The sequence below is a fragment of the Hyla sarda genome, chromosome 4 (assembly GCF_029499605.1).
Source record: "Hyla sarda isolate aHylSar1 chromosome 4, aHylSar1.hap1, whole genome shotgun sequence".
Classification (NCBI taxonomy): domain Eukaryota; kingdom Metazoa; phylum Chordata; class Amphibia; order Anura; family Hylidae; genus Hyla; species Hyla sarda.
This window is the reverse complement of record NC_079192.1, coordinates 14,929,584-14,948,991: the sequence shown is the minus strand read 5'-3', so window position 1 is coordinate 14,948,991 and position 19,408 is coordinate 14,929,584. Positions and strand designations below refer to the sequence as shown.

Genomic DNA, 19,408 nt, shown 5'->3' with positions numbered 1-19,408 from the left:
CATTATATGTGAGGAGCACAGGACAGGGTGCATTATATGTGAGGGGCACAGGACAGGGGGTATTATATGTGAGGGGCACAGGACATGGGGTATTATATATGAGGGGCACAGGACATGGGGCATTATATGTTAGGGGCACAGGACATGGGGCATTATATGTGAGGGGCACAGGACATGGGGCATTATATGTGAGGGGCACAGGACATGGGGCATTATATATGAGGGGCACAGGACAGGGGGCATTATATGTGAGGGGGACAGGACATGGTGTATTATATGTGAAGGGCACAGGACAGGGTGCATTATATGTGAGGGGCACAGGACATGGGGCATTATATATGAGGGGCACAGGACATGGTGTATTATATGTGAGGGGCACAGGACAGGGGGTATTATATGTGAGGGGCACAGGACATGGGGCATTATATATGAGGGGCACAGGACAGGGGGCATTATATGTGAGGGGCACAGGACATGGGGTATTATATGTGAGGGGCACAGGACAGGGTGCATTATATGTGAGGGGCACAGGACATGGGGCATTATATGTGAGGGGCACAGGACAGGGTGCATTATATGTGAGGGGCACAGGACATGGGGTATTATATATGAGGGGCACAGGACAGGGTGCATTATATGTGAGGGGCACAGGACATGGGGTATTATATATGAGAGGCACAGGACAGGGGGCATTATATATGAGGGGCACAGGACATGGGGTATTATATGTGAGGGGCACAGGACATGGGGTATTATATATGAGGGGCACAGGACATGGGGTATTATATATGAGGGGCACAGGACATGGGGTATTATATGTGAGGGGCACAGGACATGGGGTATTATATATGAGGGGCACAGGACATGGGGTATTATATATGAGGGGCACAGGACATGGGGTATTATATATGAGGGGCACAGGACATGGGGCATTATATGTGAGGGGCACAGGACATGGGGCATTATATGTGAGGGGCACAGGACAGGGTGCATTATATGTGAGGGGCACAGGACATGGGGTATTATATATGAGGGGCACAGGACAGGGTGCATTATATGTGAGGGGCACAGGACATGGGGTATTATATATGAGAGGCACAGGACAGGGGGCATTATATATGAGGGGCACAGGACATGGGGTATTATATGTGAGGGGCACAGGACATGGGGTATTATATATGAGGGGCACAGGACATGGGGTATTATATATGAGGGGCACAGGACATGGGGCATTATATGAGAGGGGCACAGGACATGGGGCATTATATGAGAGGGGCATTAAATGTGAGGGGCACATGTCAGGGGGCATTATATGTGAGGGGCACAGGACATGGGGTATTATATATGAGGGGCACATGACAGGGGGGGGTCCTGTCATGTGCCCCCACATATAATGCCCCCCTGACATGTGCCCCTCACTTATCATTTGCTCCTCCCTCCCCTTTCTCACGCCCGTCACCTTTCTCCCACGCTGCGGCTGCTCCATTCCTGCAGTCAGTGAGAGCCGCGGGGACGTGATCTCCGGGCGTGCTGATGTGATGTCATCGCGCTGCCCTGCCGTGATTGGCTCTCACTGACTGCAGGAATGGAGCAGCCGCGGCGTGTGATAGCAAGGTGACGGGCGTGAGAAAGGGGTGGTGGAGCAGGACAGCCGACAGCTCCCGCTCCACCATGCTATAGTAGGGGGGGGGGGGGGGCAATTGGGGCGATCCGGGACACGTGGTCACCCTAAGCTAAGCCTTTTAGGTCTGTATCTAAGTCTGTTATGTGTCTATAATGTAAGAAGGGTCAGGTGGAGATGTAATGGTCGCCCCTGTGGATGTAGGTGACAGATCTCCAGCACCTTCACATAGTAGAGGCACTTCAGGCTTGGCGGTTGCATTAACATACAGGTGCAAGGAAAAGTAAGTGAACCACAATGTAACTAAACTAATAAAGTTGTACTGTTTATTACTTTTATTGCGTAAACCTCCACAATGTAGGAAGAAAAAGTGAGTTCTTTAGAATCATGAGAGTGAGGGAGGTCAATAAACAGGAGAGGTTTGCTATGTGGATTTGCTCCTGTTGTGGACAGTTTCTGACATGGACAGAGGTGGCAGCAGAGAGCACTGTGGTCAGACTGGAAAGATCTACACAACTTCCTATGAAGCATACAGCAGCTGATAAGTACTGGAAGGATTAGGATTTTTATATAGATGTCATTTACAAATCTGTAACTTTCTGGCACCAGTTGATTTGGAAACAGTGTAGAAAAAGTAAGTGAACCTCTGTGTTATTGATTTGCTTTAGTAGCTCCCTGGCAAAAGTAGTTTTGATTAAAGGGGTACTCCACTGCTCAGAGTTTGGAACAAACTGTTCCGAACACTGGAGCCGGCGCTGGGAGCTCGTGATATCTTAGCCCCGCCCCTCAGTGTAAGTCTAAGGGAGGGGGCGTGGCAGGGCTTGCAGGGCATAGACCTGCATGGGGGCGTGTGATGTCATGAGGGGGTTGGGGCTATGACGAGCCCGCGTCATACCAGCCGGCCCCCAGCTGATTCCTGTAGCTGGGGGCCGGCGTTAATAGACGACATGCGGCGATCGCTGCGGACGGCTATTAACCCTTTAGATCACCTCTGTCAAAGTTTGACAGCGGCATCTAAAGGTGCCTGTATCCCCGTCCCTGGTGGTCCAGTGGGGTGGATCGCCCCCCCACAGCACGATCGTGGGGTCAATCCACTGCTGAGGTAGCAGTTTAAAAGCACACACATTAACCCCTTCCTTATTAAAAGTTTAACCTCTTAAGGACGCAGGGCGTACCTGTACACCCTGCGCCCAGTCCCGGTGTTTAACCCCTTAAGGACAAAGCCCATTTTAACCTTAAGGACCAGGCCAATTTTTTTCTTTGCGTTTTCGTTTTTTCCTCCTCGCCTTCTAAAATCCATAACTCCTTTATATTTCCACCTATAGACCCATATAACGGCTTGTTTTTTGCGTGAACAATTGTACTTTGTAATGAAACCTCCCATTTTACCATAAAATGTACGGCGAACCCCCAAAAATTTTAGGGAGGAAATTAAAATGAAAACCACAAATTTGCACATTTTGGAGGGTTTTGTTTTCACACTTTACGGTAAAAATGACATGTGTTCTATATTCTGTGGGTCAATACGATTAAAATGATACCCATGTGTAGATACTTTTATATTTTTGTACTGCTTAAAAAAAATCTAAAACTTTTTGTACAAAATCAGTAATCTAAAATCGCCCTATTTTGACCACCTATAACTTTTTCATTTTTCCATATATAGGGCGGTATGAGGGCTCATTTTTTTTGCACAGTCATCTGTACTTTCTATTCCGTGCATTTGCATATATAAAACTTTGAGATAATTTTTTATTAATTTTTTTAAAATAAAATGTGACAAAAAAAGCTGCATTTTTGGACTTTTTTTTTTTATATTTTACGTTTACGCCATTCACCATACGGGATCATTAACATTATATTTTGATAGTATGGACATTTACGCATGCAGCGATACCAAATAGGTTTATAAAAAAAACTGACAATTTTCATTTTTATTGGGGGGGGGGAGGGGATTTTTCACTTTTTTTTACTTTTGCTTTTTATTTTTACATTTTTAAACTTTTATTTTACACTTTTTATGTCCCCATAGGAGACTATTCATAGCAATCCTTTGATTGCTAATCCTGTTCAGTGCTATGCATAAGACATAGCACTGATCAGTATTATCGGTGATCTTCTGCTCTGGCCTGCTCTATCTCAGTATACACAGTAGTAACCGAGTTATTTCAATGTATAGAGTGTATATAAAACTCCTATACGACAGAGCTCCAGCCTCTCTGTTCAATGATTCATGATTAGACACACAGGTATAGGGCGCAACTCCAGCTGACACGCCGGCAACAGGATTTTAGGTGAGTATACACATGAATGTTCTGACTCACGGTTTAGTAGAAAATTTCTTTCTTGTTTATTCAAGTATATTCGGGTATTGTCTCGCAGGACATCAGGTTAGCAGCATAATATGCAAGCAGCAAAGGTGGATACAAGCTCCGTGCTCCCTTCAGTCATGGCCCAACGTTTCAGGGGCAAGCCCCCTTAGTCATGCGCAATGGCTGCCCGGAACATGAGCGATTAAATAGAAGTAAAACAGCTGAAAAATATTAACCCTTTATAACATTCGTCATTATGCGCATAAATATTTATCATTAGGGTACAACTGTAAACAACTATAAAAATACATTGAAGTTACAACACTCATTCATCCCTCTCGGTGTAAGTGTGTCCAGTTCTGTTATCCAGAACATTTCTCGCTGTAGCAAACGTTTGCGGTTTAAATCCTCATTGGTCTAAATAGGGACCTGTTCTAACACCTGCCATCTAAGTTCTGAAATTTGGTGTTCTGCCTCTTTAAAATGTCGAGCTACGGTGGTTTCTCCATATTTAGTGGGTACGCTATCTGGTAGGTCTTGTGCAGATTTCTGTAACGTTTTTCTAATAGCTGACTTGTGTTCATTAATCCTGGTTTTTACATTTCGAGAAGTTTGGCCTACATACCCTTTGCCGCACGGGCATTTTAATAAATAAACAACATTGTCAGAATTACAAGTAAAAAAGCCTTTGCTTTTAATTTTATTCCCTTTACTTGGATGGGTGACATTGTCCCCTTTGATGATATTATTACAGTTCGAGCACGAGAGGCAAGGGTATGTGCCATACTTCTTAGCAGCCAAAAACGTTTGTCTATCTTTTTTCTTTTTAACGATATCACTTGTAATTAGTTGGTCTCCAATAGATTTGCCTTAGCGAGCAGATCGCAAATAAATTTATTGTAAACGGTTATAATAAATATAAAATCCAGAAAGAGAAAGAGAAAATAAGGCAACTAACAAGAGAACAATTGAGGACTAGATCAACTAGAAAAGAGAAAGATAAAAAAACAGATTTAATACGTAGGTACATACAATAAAAGGAGTAAGATGGTTAAAAACACGATTCAAAAATACTGGGGATTATTAAGAAATGATGAAAAATACGGACATCTGTTTAATACAGCACCTATGTATGTACATTAAAAAGGCAAATCTATTGGAGACCAACTAATTACAAGTGATATCGTTAAAAAGAAAAAAGATAGACAAACGTTTTTGGCTGCTAAGAAGTATGGCACATACCCTTGCCTCTCGTGCTCGAACTGTAATAATATCATCAAAGGGGACAATGTCACCCATCCAAGTAAAGGGAATAAAATTAAAAGCAAAGGCTTTTTTACTTGTAATTCTGACAATGTTGTTTATTTATTAAAATGCCCGTGCGGCAAAGGGTATGTAGGCCAAACTTCTCGAAATGTAAAAACCAGGATTACTGAACACAAGTCAGCTATTAGAAAAACGTTACAGAAATCTGCACAAGACCTACCAGATAGCGTACCCACTAAATATGGAGAAACCACCGTAGCTCGACATTTTAAAGAGGCAGAACACCAAATTTCAGAACAGGTCCCTATTCAGACCAATGAGGATTTAAACCGCAAACGTTTGCTACAGCGAGAAATGTTCTGGATAACAGAACTGGACACACTTACACCGAGAGGGATGAATGAGTGTTGTAACTTCAATGTATTTTTATAGTTGTTTACAGTTGTACCCTAATGATAAATATTTATGCGCATAATGACGAATGTTATAAAGGGTTAATATTTTTCAGCTGTTTTACTTCTATTTAATCGCTCATGTTCCGGGCAGCCATTGCGCATGACTAAGGGGGCTTGCCCCTGAAACGTTGGGCCATGACTGAAGGGAGCACGGAGCTTGTATCCACCTTTGCTGCTTGCATATTATGCTGCTAACCTGATGTCCTGCGAGACAATACCCGAATATACTTGAATAAATAAGAAAGAAATTTTCTACTAAACCGTGAGTCAGAACATTCATGTGTATACTCACCTAAAATCCTGTTGCCGGCGTGTCAGCTGGAGTTGCGCCCTATACCTGTGTGTCTAATCATGAATCACTGCTCTATCTCAGACCAGAGCAGAAGACCCCGGGAGACGGCTGGAGCCAGGTGAGGGGACCTCCGGCCACCATGCTGGATGATCGGATAGTCGCGGCAGCCCTGCGGGCGATCCTATCATCCATTCAAAGTACCACACTACCGCAGATGCCGTGATCTGTATTGATCACGGCATCTGAGGGGTTAATGGCGGACATCCATGCGATCGTGGATGTCAGCCATTACCGGCGGGTCCCCTGCTGCTTCTAGCAGCCGGAACCTGCCGTGTATGACGCAAGCACCGTTCCGATGCTCGCGGTAATACACAGGAGGTAAATGTACTTCCTGGTGTGGGAAATCCCACCAAACCAGGACGTACATTTACGTCTGTCGTCGTTAAGGGGTTAAAAAGGGGTCACGCCGTGACCCCGCATCACACCGGGTCGGTTCCGACTGCTAATGATATCCGGGACCCTGGGCCAATAGCGTGCGGCACAGATCATTGTGCCGCGCGATATTAACCCTTCAGACACGGCGATCAAAGTTGATCGCCGCGTCCAAAACAAAAGTAAAAGCTTCCCGGCAGCTCAGTCGGGGTCATCAGGACTATCGCGATAAAATCGCGGTGTCCTGATCAGCTAGGATGCAAGCGGAGACCCCCTTACCTTGCTCTGTCGCGTCCGATCGGCATTTGATTGCTCCAAGCCTGAGCTACAGGCTTGAGCAATCGGGCCCCTATTACGCTGATCCATGCAAAGCTATGGCTTTGCAGGGATCAGGGTAAAAGATCAGTGTGTGCAGTGTTATAGCCTTATGTTTCTAAAGAAACAAATCAGAAAGAAGCAATGTTATTGTTCTGTATTTTATTATAATAAAAAAACATAGAATAAAAGACATTATAGATAATTACTAGTAGTGCCATAAATAAAGGGTAAAAATGTACATAAATCCCTCTCTACAAACATCAATCTTCTCTCTGTATGACCCTGCAGGAAGACTCGCGCGTTCACTGCTTTTTTTCGGTTTGTGTCACCCAGCGGGGGAGCGGGGTTCTCAGTTTTTTTCGTACCCTGCAGTTAAGGAACCTCAATCTCCAAAGTTTACGCTATAAATATTTTTGTTTAGGCAGAAATGTGGCAGTCCTGAGGCAGCTTGCCGGGATGGCTACAATTTGACAATTCCAAGAAATGTGGCTTGGCTGCCGATATCCAGACTGGCATTCCTCCTTGGTATGACCAGGGTAATAGTCTGTCCCTTCTGCAGCTGGAAAACTCCTGAGAGAAAACAAAACACAAATCTCAGATATAATATACACTGCTCAAAATAATAAAGGGAACGCTTATACAACACAATGTAACTCCAAGTCAATGACGCTTCTGTGAAATCCCACTGTCCACTCAGGAAGAACACTGATTGACAATCAATTTCACATGGAACAGACAACAGGTGGAAATTATAGGCAATTAGCAAGACACCGCCAATAAAGGAGTGGTTCTGCAGGTGGTGACCGCAAACCACTTCTCAGTTCTTATGCTTCCTGGCTGATGTTTTGGTCACTTTTGAATGCTGGCGGTGCTTTCACTCTAGAGGTAGCATGAAACGGAGTCTACAACCCACACAAGTGGCTCAGGTAGTGCAGCTCATCCAGGATGGCACATTGTCAGCGTAGTGTCCAGAGCATGGAGGCGCTACCAGGAGACAGGCCAGTACATCAGGAGACATGGAAGAGGCCGTAGGAGTGCAATAACCCAGCAGCAGGACCGCTACCTCCCCCTTTGTGCAAGGAGGAGCACTGCCAGAGCCCTGCAAAATGAGCTCCAGCAGGCCAAAAATGTGCATGTGTCCACTCAAAGGGTCAGAAATAGACTCCATGAGGGTGGTATGAGGGCCCAACGTCCACAGGTGAAGGTTGTGCTTACAGCCCAACACTGTGCAGAACGTTTGGCATTTGCCAGAGAACACCAAGATTGGCAAATTCGCCACTGGCGCCCTGTGCTCTTCACAGATGAAAGCAGGTTCACACTGAGCACATGTGACAGACATGACAGAGTCTGGAGACGCCGTGGAGAACATTCTGCTGCCTGCAACATCCTCCAGCATGACCAGTTTGGCGGTGGGTCAGTAATGGTGTGGGGTGGCATTTCTTTGGGGGGCCGCACAGCTCTCCATGTGCTTGCCAGAGGTAGCCTGACTGCCATTAGGTACCGAGATGAGATCCTCAGACCCCCTGTGAGACCATATGCTGGTGCGGTTGGCCCTGGGTTCCTCCTAATACAAGACAATGCTAGACCTCATGTGGCTGGAGTGTGTCAGCAGTTCCTGCTAGAGGAAGGCATTGATGCTATGGACTGGCTGCCCGTTCCCCAGACCTGAATCCGATTGAGCACATCTGGAACGGGTTTCCCACTGTGATTTTGAGTGTGACTCCATATCCAAACCTCCAGGGGTTCATACATTTGATTTCCATTGATAATTTTTGTGTGATTTTGTTGTCAGCGCATTCAACTATGTAAAGGCGCAAGTATTTCATAAGATTAGTTCATTTATTCAGATCTAGGATGGGCTTTCTTAGTGTTCCCTTTATGGTTTTTTTTGAGCAGTGTATATTCTTGTAATTTAAAGGGGTGCTCTGGTGTAAAAAAAAAAATTTCAAATCAACTGCTGACAGAAAGTCATACAGTGCTCTCTGCTGCCACTTCTGTCCGTGTCAGGAACTGTTCAGACTAGGAGCAAAATCCCCATAGCAAACATCTCTGCTATGGACAGAGGTTTCAGCAGAGAGCACTGTGGTCAGACTGGAAAGAACTACACAACTTCCTCTGCAGCATACAGCAGCTGATAAGTACTGGAAGGATTAAGATTTTTATATTGAAGTAATTTATTAGTCTGTACAACTTTCTGCCACCAGTTGATTTGAATTTTTTCCCCCCACCGGAGTACCCCTTTAACCCCTTAATGACATTTTCACCTTAAGGACTTAAAGACAATTTTTGTTTTTGCACTTTCGTTTTTTTCCTCCTCCCCTTCTAAAAATCATAACGCGTTGAATTTGGCACCTACAGACCCATATAAGGGCTTGTTTTTTGCGTCACCAATTGTACTTTGTAATGACATCACTTATTTTATAACATAATCTGTGGCAAAACAAAAAAAAACTTATTTGTGGGGTGAAATAAAAAAAAATGCCAATTTATGTAGGTTTTATTTTACTATTTTAAAAAATTATAACTACATGCACTAAAATTTGTATTTTTTAAATTCAACTTCTGACCCCTATAACTTTTTAAAGTTTTTCTGCATACGGGGCTATATGAGGCTTATTTTTTGCACCCTGATCTGCATTTTTAATTGGTACAATTTTTGTTTGATGGCGGCGTATAAAGGGTTAATGCCGGGCATCGGCCCGATCGGTGATGCCCGGCATTAACCCTGGTTCCTGGCTGCTGATAGCAGTTGGGACCCACCGGGTTTATAGCGTTCTCCACTCTTGAGAATGCTTTAAACGCCGGTAATGGGTCTCAAGGCATACAGGTATGCCCTGCGTCCTTATGGACTTGGGAAGGGGGGCATACCTATACACCCTGCATCCCCAAGTGGTTAAACACCAAGATCAGGGCTGTCATAGTTTGTAAGAACTGGGCGATTAGGAGGTTGGACTTGTGTGTCAAGTAGACCATGTAAGTCCTTGACTAAGACAATGTCAATCTTCTCTTTGTGGAATACTAAACTGGCCATAAACATAAGAAGTTGGCTGTATTTGCCATTTATGACAAAAATTGGTCATCGAACTCATGTTTATGGGTTCTTCTAACTCTAGAATTGCAACTATTAATGGATTTTAATGTGTCTGAATCAGTTCTTTAAACAATACATGTTTTGAACATTTTGAAGACTATAATAATCATCAGAGAGATCCAGAACCTGCAATGGAAGGCCTGAAGACTCATAATCCATGTAAGTGTGCAGAAAACTCGGGTGGACATTCCGCACATTTGAATAATCGGGCGATCACTAGGACTTCTCAGAAATGCGTGGTCTCATTGACAGCAATGCATTTCCGAGCGAAATGCACAAAAAGAATAGACAAGTCTATTCTTTTTGCGGACACCGGAATCAGGATTTCCACCGTGTCCACAGTGCAACAGAATCTCGCTAAAATCAAAGGGATCTGCTGCAGCGAAATGTCCATGCAGAATAATCTGGCGGAATTCTACACAGACATTCCGCCGTGAGAAGACAATCGAGAGAAGAATGTAGCCAGACTTGAAACCATACTCCAGCTTTACAGAATAATTTTTATAAAGGAGAGAGTCTTACCAGATGTGAAGCAAGTGTTAAATGCTAGAGATTTTTCCCCCGGCATGCTCTGAACGCATCTGAGAAGAATATTGCTATCTTCTAATCCTCCTTCAGTCTTCCGTAATATTATATGACCCATGGTATACGTTGGATCTGTGTAAAACACCTAGGTGTAACGAAAGGGATACAGAACTTTGATTTGTATAGGGACATGTGAAGAATGGAGCACATCAAGACATGGGAGTGTGTAGAATCCTACCGTTACAACTCTGGATGATCTCTAGATTGCTGCAATGGGCTTCCACCTTTAGCAATCACCTTTCTGGGTCCTAACAGTGGCTCCCAGTACTCTCTTACTCCAAAAACTTATAGTAGAATATAATGATCAGCAGGCACTTGCAAGGAAAAGCGTACAAGGACAAATCAATATCAGAAGGTAACAATAACGAGACTGTGGAAGATGGAAATCATGGATTGAATCGTGATACAGCGAAAGATAATGAATGCCAAGAAATGAACAGAAGACGACAAACACAGACAAGGACTAAACCCAAAAAAGCTATCCCTAATCTTTCCCTAGATCTTTCCCTAAACTTTAAGTTAAGACAAACGAAACACCACTGCACCTTTAATAGCCTTAGGCTAAACTTTGTCAAAAAAAACAACCACCACAAGGCACGCAAGCAAAAACTAAAGCGGACTCTGGTCATTTCCAAATACAACAGTGAAAATAACACAAACAGGAATCAAGACACAGACAAGGAACTCGGACAAGAACATAAAAGTAGATACCTGAGGTCCCCTGAATATCATATGCACAAAGTCCATAGACAGGGGATCTTTTACAGGCTAACTAATGAAACTCAATGCATACTATTCAGGCCTAAACAATCAAGATTGCCTGATCCACTGCTCTGGAGCAGGCTACAAGACAGTTGCATGGTAGGTGCTTCAAACAAACATAGTAAACAGGAGAAGAGAGAATAGCAGGAAGACTCGTAACAATACCTGGCTGTAAATTGAGTATATTCCTGAATGTTTCACTTGTACACTCTTGTCTTCGACTTTCAGAGATTTCCCCTGCTGTAGAGACACTTTCCATGAGATTTCTGTACGGTCCTGGGAGACTAAGACAACAGAGGAAGGGAAACAGTCTTGGCTAAAATGCATTAGTAATAGTAATTCTCAAATCTCACCCCCTTAGCAATCACTTTCCACATCTCATTCTGCCCCTACCAGTGTTTTAGTTTCAGGCTCCCTCATATCTCGATAGCAATTATCACTTTCAGCAATCTAATACCCGCCCTAGCAGTGACTTGGATTTGGTGGAATTCACATTTTTCCAGACTGCAATATAGGACGTTCTCTCTCAACCTTTGTAATACCCTAATACCATCCGCTTTGTGGGGCTCTAAGCATGGTAAATTAAGATGTCATCCAGGTATACTACTACACACTGCTGAAGCATATCTCATAAGACATTATAATCAGAGCATTACGCATTATTAATGCCCGCTCCAAGTGTTCAAGGACGTTTTCCACTTATGTCCTTTTTTGATTTTTATGAAATTATATAGGTCCCTTGAGGCAGTCAAAGACTTTCATAATAAGAGGACTGGGGTACACATTTTCAATCGTAATGTGATTGAGGCTCCTATAATCGATACAGGGCTTCAACTTTTCTTGACAAAGAAGGAGCCCCTGCTGGAGAAGTAGGTGTAGGGTTAAACCACTGGAATGGTGTGTCCGCAACACACTCCTTTATGGCTTGATTCCCTTCCACAGACAGAGGGAAATATTTGCCCGTTGGGCAATGGTACCAGGTTAAATCTAATTAGCACATCAACACATTATCAAAAACATTGCTGTTCTCTCAAAGAAGAGATTGCGACGGTACAAAGCAACTTAACTGGCCTATGTATACAGGTAGTAGCAAACTGAGGGGACTAAGACAAAACCTCAGTTGTGTACCAGTCAAAATGCGGATTATGTCTCTGTAACTAGAGATACAGTGTAATTTTTATCATAGGTATACCTCAACTATGAGAGACATAATGAGAAAAAAAAATCCATAAAATCACGTTGTCTGTCTGATTTTTAAAGAATTTATTTGCAAATTATGGGGGAAAATAAGTATTTGGTCAATAACAAAAGTTCATCTCAATACTTTGTTATATACCCTTTGTTGGCAGTGACAGAGGTCAAACATTTTCTGTAAACCTTCACAAGGTTTTCACACACTGTGGCTGGTAATTTGGCCCATTCCTCCATGCAGATCTCCTCTAGAGCAGTGATGTTTTGGGGCTGTCACTGGCAACACAGACTTTCAACTCCCTTCAAAGGTTTTCTATGGGGTTGAGATCTGGAGACTGGCTAGACCACGCCAGGACCTTGAAATGCTTCTTATGAAGCCACTCCTTCGTTGCCCGGGCAGTGTGTTTGGAATCATTGTCCTGCTGAAAGACCCAGCCACGTTACATCTTCAATGCCCTTGCTGATGGAAGGAGGTTTTCATTCAAAATCTCACGATACATGGCCCCATTCATTCTTTCCTTTACACGGATCAGTCGTCCCGGTCCCTTAGCAAAAAACAGACTTAAAGCATGATGTTTCCACCCCCATGTTTCACAGTAGGTATGGTGTTCTTTGGATGCAACTCAGCATTCTTTCTCCTCCAAACACGACAAGTTGAGTTTTTACCAAAAAGTTCTACTTTGGTTTAATGTGACCATATGACATTCTCCCAATACTCTTCTGGATCATCGAAACAGTCTGACTGTTTGAGGTTGTGGACAAGTGTCTTTTATACTGATAAGTTGAAGCAGGAGCCATTAATACAGGTAACGAGGGGAGAGGAGAGTGGTACGGGTCTGTGGGAGCCATAAATCTTTCTTGTTTGTAGGTGACCAAATACTTATTTTCCACCATAATTTGCAAATAAATTCTTAAGAAATCAGACAAAGTGGTTTTATGGATTTTTTTTCTCATTATGTCTCTCATAGTTGAGGTATACCTATGATAAAAATTACAGGCCTCTCTCATCTTTTTAAAGGGGTACTCCGGTGAAAACCTTTTTTCTTTTAAATCAACTGGTGGCAGAAAGTTAAACATATTTGTAAATTACTTCTATTAAAAAATCTTAATCCTTCCAGTACTTATTAGCTGCTGAATGCTACAGAGGAAATTCCTTTCTTTTTGGAACACTGATGACATCACGAGCACAGTGCTCTCTGCTGACATCTCTGTCCATTTTAGCAACCATGCATAGAAGATGCATAGCAGATTCATAGCAGATGTATGCTAAGGGCAGCATGGTGGCTCAGTGGTTAGCACTGCTGCCTTGCGGTGCTGGGGACTTGGGTTCAAATCCCACTAAGGACAACAATAAATAAAGCGTTATTATTATTATAATAATGTCAGCAGAGAGAACTGTGCTCGTGATGTCATCAGAGAGCATTCCAAAAAGAAAAGAATTTCCTCTGTAGTATTCAGCAGCTAATAAGTACAGGAAGGATTAAGATTTTTTAATAGAAGTAATTTACAAATATGTTTAACTTTCTGCCATCAGTTGATTTAAAAGAAAAAAGGTTTGCACAATTGGTGGTTGACAATACTTTTTTGCCCCACTGTAACTAAGCTCAACAGAATAAGGAGAGTAAATCACCTGGAACTAGAAGGTCTGAAGCCCCCTTGTATAGCCTCTACCAAAGATACCTAGTGGCTGTTCTGCTCCTTTTTGGCAGGCAAAGAGAGGGGCGTTGCTGTTGGCTGACATCACTGTCCGGCATCTTCAAGCAGACGTGCCATCTTCAAGCAGTCCCATCTCTGTTAAAGTGGCAGAGCAGAGGGATGCTGCAATCAAGTGGCGGTTTAGTTTTAGAGCTGCAAGCCACACCTCACCTGGTAAAGGGCTGCGTGAAGCTCGCGAGCTGTGGTTTGGCCACCCCTGGTCTAGGCCAGGATTGGGCCACTCACTCAGTTACCCCTAGATGGAAACTTGAGCACAGTATAGACAGGCTGTAACAATGGTGGGCATTGGTCTGGAGCTCTAACAATGCCTGACGATCATCTACAGTGTTGCCCTTCGAGAAAAAAAGATTCCTAAAATACCCGGCCACGTGCTGGCTATTCAGTCCAGTGTGAGGACAATGAGAAACAACAACAGGAGGGGATATCTAGAGGGGGCAAATGTTTAGCGTTACATAGGAAGTTCTCACCATTGGAATATATTGACTGTGGCACCAGGTGAAGCAGAGAGCGATTTCCTGAAAGAAACGGTAGAATATAATGTGAGAATGTAGTCAATTAGGGTCTCGGTACTTGTTGATTTTTTCCTGTCTCACGTAATCCATAAGATCATTTTAATAACTGGCACCACAACACGGAAACATCTTATGTGGTGAAGTGGATGGCTTCACCAGAAGATTACATTTCCCTATAATAATACATATTATTGCTGACAACTTAATGTTATATGAAGCTTTCACAATCTCTGCTGTGTGCCAAGGGAAACAATGAAATGAGGAAAAAATATTCAGCCGCGAACAATGGGATCACGAGGAAGAGCAAGGGCAAAAGGCATAAAACACTCCTGCTGTCATCTCACCGGTGTGCCTCCGTTTTTTCATCCCTGTGACGTCTCTCTTCTGACGGGAGCAGAGCTGGTTTTCCCAGAACTTTCTCACCTGTAATGTAAAGGCAGCAGTACATCATTCTCGACATTGGCATGTTAATTTAAAGTTATCCAGGAAAACCTTTTTTTATATATATCAACTGGCTCCAGAAAAGTTACAGATTTGTAAATTCCTTCTATTTAAAAATCTTAATCCTTTCAGAACTTATGAGATGCTGAAGTTGAGTTGTTATTTTCTGTCTAAGTGCTCTCTGATGACGCCTGTCTCGGGAACTGTCCAGAGTAGAAGCAAATCCCCATAGCAAACCTCTTCTACTCTGTGCAGTTCTTGGGACAGACAGAGATGTCAGCAGAGAGCACTTTTGTCAGACAGGAAAGAACAGCAGCTGATAGTTATTGAAAGGATTAAGATTTTTTTAATAGAAGTAATTTACAAATCTTTTTAACTTTCTAGAGCTGGTTGATCTGGAATACCCCTTAAACATCAGTCTAATGAGTATGGCGGTGAGAGTAAAGGCTCTTTTACATGCGCCCATTAACAGGCAAGTAAGCATTACTAGGAATGCTCCTTTCCAATAATTGACCCAAGTAAAAGGGCCAGGGATCAGCTGACAAACAGGCAAACACTTGTTCTTCGGCCGATATGAATTGTTGGGCGGCTATTTTATTTATCGCTATCGGCGGGATATTGCCTGGCGTAAATGGGATGTATGACCAACAAAAATGAATTTGAAGGGCCACATTAAAGATCCAGGGATTACCAAGATCAGCGCCCATTATTGGGGCAGCATCGGCCCGTGTAAATAGGCCTCAACCCATAGGACAGGACCTGTGTCGTCTAGTTTCCAAACATTCCGGTATTTAAGAACCTGGGCTTAGTATGTGGGATATAGTTGGAGTGAGGAGCTGATCCTGCAGCTAGCACCTTCTCAGGATTTTGGAAACACCATTGCTCAGAGAGTCCTTCAGGTAGTCCTAGTGAGAAGCTGATGCACCTTCTCAGGAAAATAGGAGTGCCACTGCTCAGAGAGGAGGAGCTGGTACTGCAGCCAGCACCTTGTCAGGGCAATGGAAATGCCATTGATCGGAGAGTCCTTAGGTAGTGAGGAGCTGATGCTCTTGTCGGCACCTTCTCAAGATATTGGAAATGCCATTGTTCATAGATTCCTTCACATAGACCTAGTGAGGAGCTGATGCACCTTCTCAGGAAAATAGGAGTGCCACTGCTCAGAGAGGAGGAGCTGGTACTGCAGCCAGCACCTTGTCAGGGCAATGGAAATGCCATTGATCGGAGAGTCCTTAGGTAGTGAGGAGCTGATGCTCTTGTCAGCACCTTCTCAAGATATTGGAAATGCCATTGTTCATAGAGTCCTTCACATAGACCTAGTGAGGAGCTAATGCTGTGACCAGCACCTCAGGATCCCAGAAGCACAGTTGCTCGGATGGCCATTGCTAGATTGGACCAGGGAATTGCTGCTGAAGCCAACACCTCTAAAGAAGCACTCATCAGAAGGAGGACCCAGAATTCTCCATGGACTGGGTACCCTTAATTGAGATTCTGCTTATAGTGAACTGTACCTATATCCTGTGGATTATGGTTTTGTTCTGTATTTTTATCCTTGGGCCTAGTTTCTTTCCAGCCTAAATTATCAAAATAAACTTTGGTAATGTTTTCTGATCATTCTGTTGATTGCACAAAAGTATTGCGATCTTATCACACAATGGACCAGATTTATCAAACTGTGTGAGAGAAAAAAATAGAGTGATTTTCTCACAACAACCAATCACAGCTCAACTTTCACTTTACCAGAGCTCGTTAGCTGAGCTGTGATTGGTTGTTGTGGATAAATCACTCCACCTTTTCTCTCACACAGTTTGATAAATCTCCACTAATGTATCTGGTCCCTCCAGTAGTTCTTATGGAATTTACCAGATTAATGTTAATGTTTGGGTAAGGATACGCTTTCTGACCAACTTGTGGTCTTATAGTTGTCCATAATAAGTAAAGTGTTGGACGTTTAGACTTAGAGACATACAGTAGTGTAATGTGTGCCTTTTATGTTGTACTACAGAGGCCAAACACTGCAATATATTTAAGCCCCAGACCCCTAAATTAATCCAGTCAACCTTAAATCAGTTCAGGAGTCCAGACCCCAACATTAATCCAGACCACATACCAGACCCCAGCAATAATTCAGGCCCAAGACCAGACCCCAACAATAATCCAGACCACATACCAGACCCCAACATTAATTCATGCCCAAGACCAGACTCCAACATTAATCCAGACCACAAACCAGACTCCAACATTAATTCAGGCCCAAGGCCAGACCACAACATTAATTCAGGCCCAAGGCCAGACCACAACATTAATTCAGGCCCAAGGCCAGACCACAACATTAATTCAGGCCCAAGGCCAGACCACAACATTAATTCAGGCCCAAGGCCAGACCACAACATTAATTCAGGCCCAAGACCAGACTCCAACATTATTCTAAACCCAGACCAGACTTCAAAATTAATCCAGACCTCACTCCAACATTAATTCAGATTACTTTAAAGGGGTACTCCACTGCCCCAGTGTCCGGAACATTTAGTTCAGAATTCTGAGAACGGGCTACGGGGGTCGTGGCTTCACACAATGCCCCCTCAATGGAAGTCCATGGGAGGGGGCGTGACAGATGTCACGCCCCCTCCCATAGACTTGCATTGAGGGGGTGTGATGTCACGAGGGGCTTGGCCGTGACATCACGACCCCTGCACCCAGCGTCCTGAACTAAACGTTCTGGACGCTGGGGCAGTGGAGTACCCCCTTTGAGCACCAGACCAGACTCTAACATAACTTCAGGCCCCAGACCAGACTCCAACATTAATTAAGTCCTTAGACCAAACTCCAACATTTTATTCAGACCTCAGGCCAGATCCTAAAACTAAAACCACAGATCAAACTTCACCATTTAAATTACTAGGCAGACCCCATAATTAGTATAGAGCTGGTCAAAAAGGTAACTCAGACTGCAGACTAGACCCCTTTTAATTACCGTATCATTTTCCTTGGTCATATTTTCTTCCAAGCACAGTGCCTGTAGGTAAAGAGGACCAAGAAGTGGTAGAATCTTAATAGTGGTCCTGTTAAAGGGGTACTCTGGTGAAAAGCAATTTTTTCAGATCAACTGGCTCCAGAAAATTTAACAGATTTGGAAATTACTTCTATTCAAAAAAATCTTAATCCTTCCAGTACTTATCAGCTGCTAAAGTTGAGTTGTTCTTTTCTGTCTGTTTCTCTCTGCTGACACCTCTGTCTGTCTCAGGAACTGTCCAGAGTAGGAGCAAATCCCCATAGCAAACTTCTGCTCTGGACAGATCCTGACATGGACAGAGGTCAGCAGAGAGCACTGTGGTCAGACAGAAAAGAACAACTCAACTTCAGCAACTGATAAGTACTGGAAGGATTACGTTGTTGTTTTTCTTTTCTTTTTTTATAGAAGTAATTTACAAAACTGTTTAACCTCTTAAGGACGTACTCATACGCCCCCGTTTCCGAGTCCTTAAGGACTGAGGACGTATGAGTACGTCCTGTCCATTCCCGGCCCCCGCCGCTAGCCGGAGGTTAGCCGGTGCCCGATGCCTGCTGAAATCGTTCAGCAGGCATCGCGGCATATCGCCCAGGGGGGGCCTGAGAACCCCCCATGTCGGCGATCGCAGAAAATCGCATGTCAATTCAGACATGCGATTTTCTCCCATTCCGGGCTGATCGGGTCTCTGGTGACCCGATCACCCAGAAAATAGGGATGCTCGGACCTGTCAGTGACAGGCCCCAGCATCCTGCAGGGTAGGAGTGAGGTCGCAATGCTGCGATCTCCTCCTATCCCCTGCCATTGGTCAGAACTGATTCTGACCAATGGCAGAGCAGGACGGTGGGTTGCCATGGAAACCCCCCGTTCTGCCCATCCCTGGATGTCAGGCAGAACAGGGGGAGAACATGGAGGCCGGTACCTGGAGAAGAATACTCGTGGGGCCCGGCAATCATCACGGACATTCACCGGAGATCCCGACTCAGGTAGGGAATCGACGGTGGGGGGGAGAAATGAAAATGAAAGTAAAGTGATTTTTACTGTGGCAACCACTAGGAAGGCCGAACTGCAACTCCCAGCATGCCCAGACAGCCAAAGGCTGTCTGGGCATGCTGGGAGTTGTAGTTTTGCAACATCTGGAGGGTCACAGTTTGGGGACCCCTGTTACAGTGGTGTCCAAACTGTGGCCCTCCAGATGTTGCCAAACTACAACTCTCAGCATGCCCAGACTGCCCAGGCATGCTGGAAGTTGTAGTTCTGTAACATCTGTCCCTTCAGATTTTGCAATTTTCATGACATTTTTGAAAATTGCTGCTCTACTTTGAAGCCCTCTAATTTTTTCAAAAAGTAAAAATATGTCCATTTTATGATGCCAACATAAAGTGGACATATTGTGTTTGTGATCTTAAT

The 19,408-nt window shown here is 43.9% G+C and overlaps 1 protein-coding gene across 2 annotated transcripts in view; it reads right to left on the bottom strand.

The window, feature by feature from the left end:
- Positions 1-7,127: 7,127 nt before the first annotated feature.
- Positions 7,128-19,408, bottom strand: part of TNFSF13 (TNF superfamily member 13) — a 33,010-nt gene continuing 20,729 nt past the window's right edge. For both annotated transcript variants that reach the window (XM_056570084.1, XM_056570083.1), the window contains exons 3-7: positions 14,898-14,976; positions 14,509-14,556; positions 11,300-11,418; positions 10,310-10,457; positions 7,128-7,266 (exon numbers count right to left, since the gene is read on the bottom strand). In XM_056570084.1, coding sequence (XP_056426059.1) covers positions 7,157-7,266; positions 10,310-10,457; positions 11,300-11,418; positions 14,509-14,556; positions 14,898-14,976 — 504 coding nt within the window. In that variant the 3' untranslated portion in view covers positions 7,128-7,156. The remainder of the gene's footprint in view (positions 7,267-10,309; positions 10,458-11,299; positions 11,419-14,508; positions 14,557-14,897; positions 14,977-19,408) is intronic.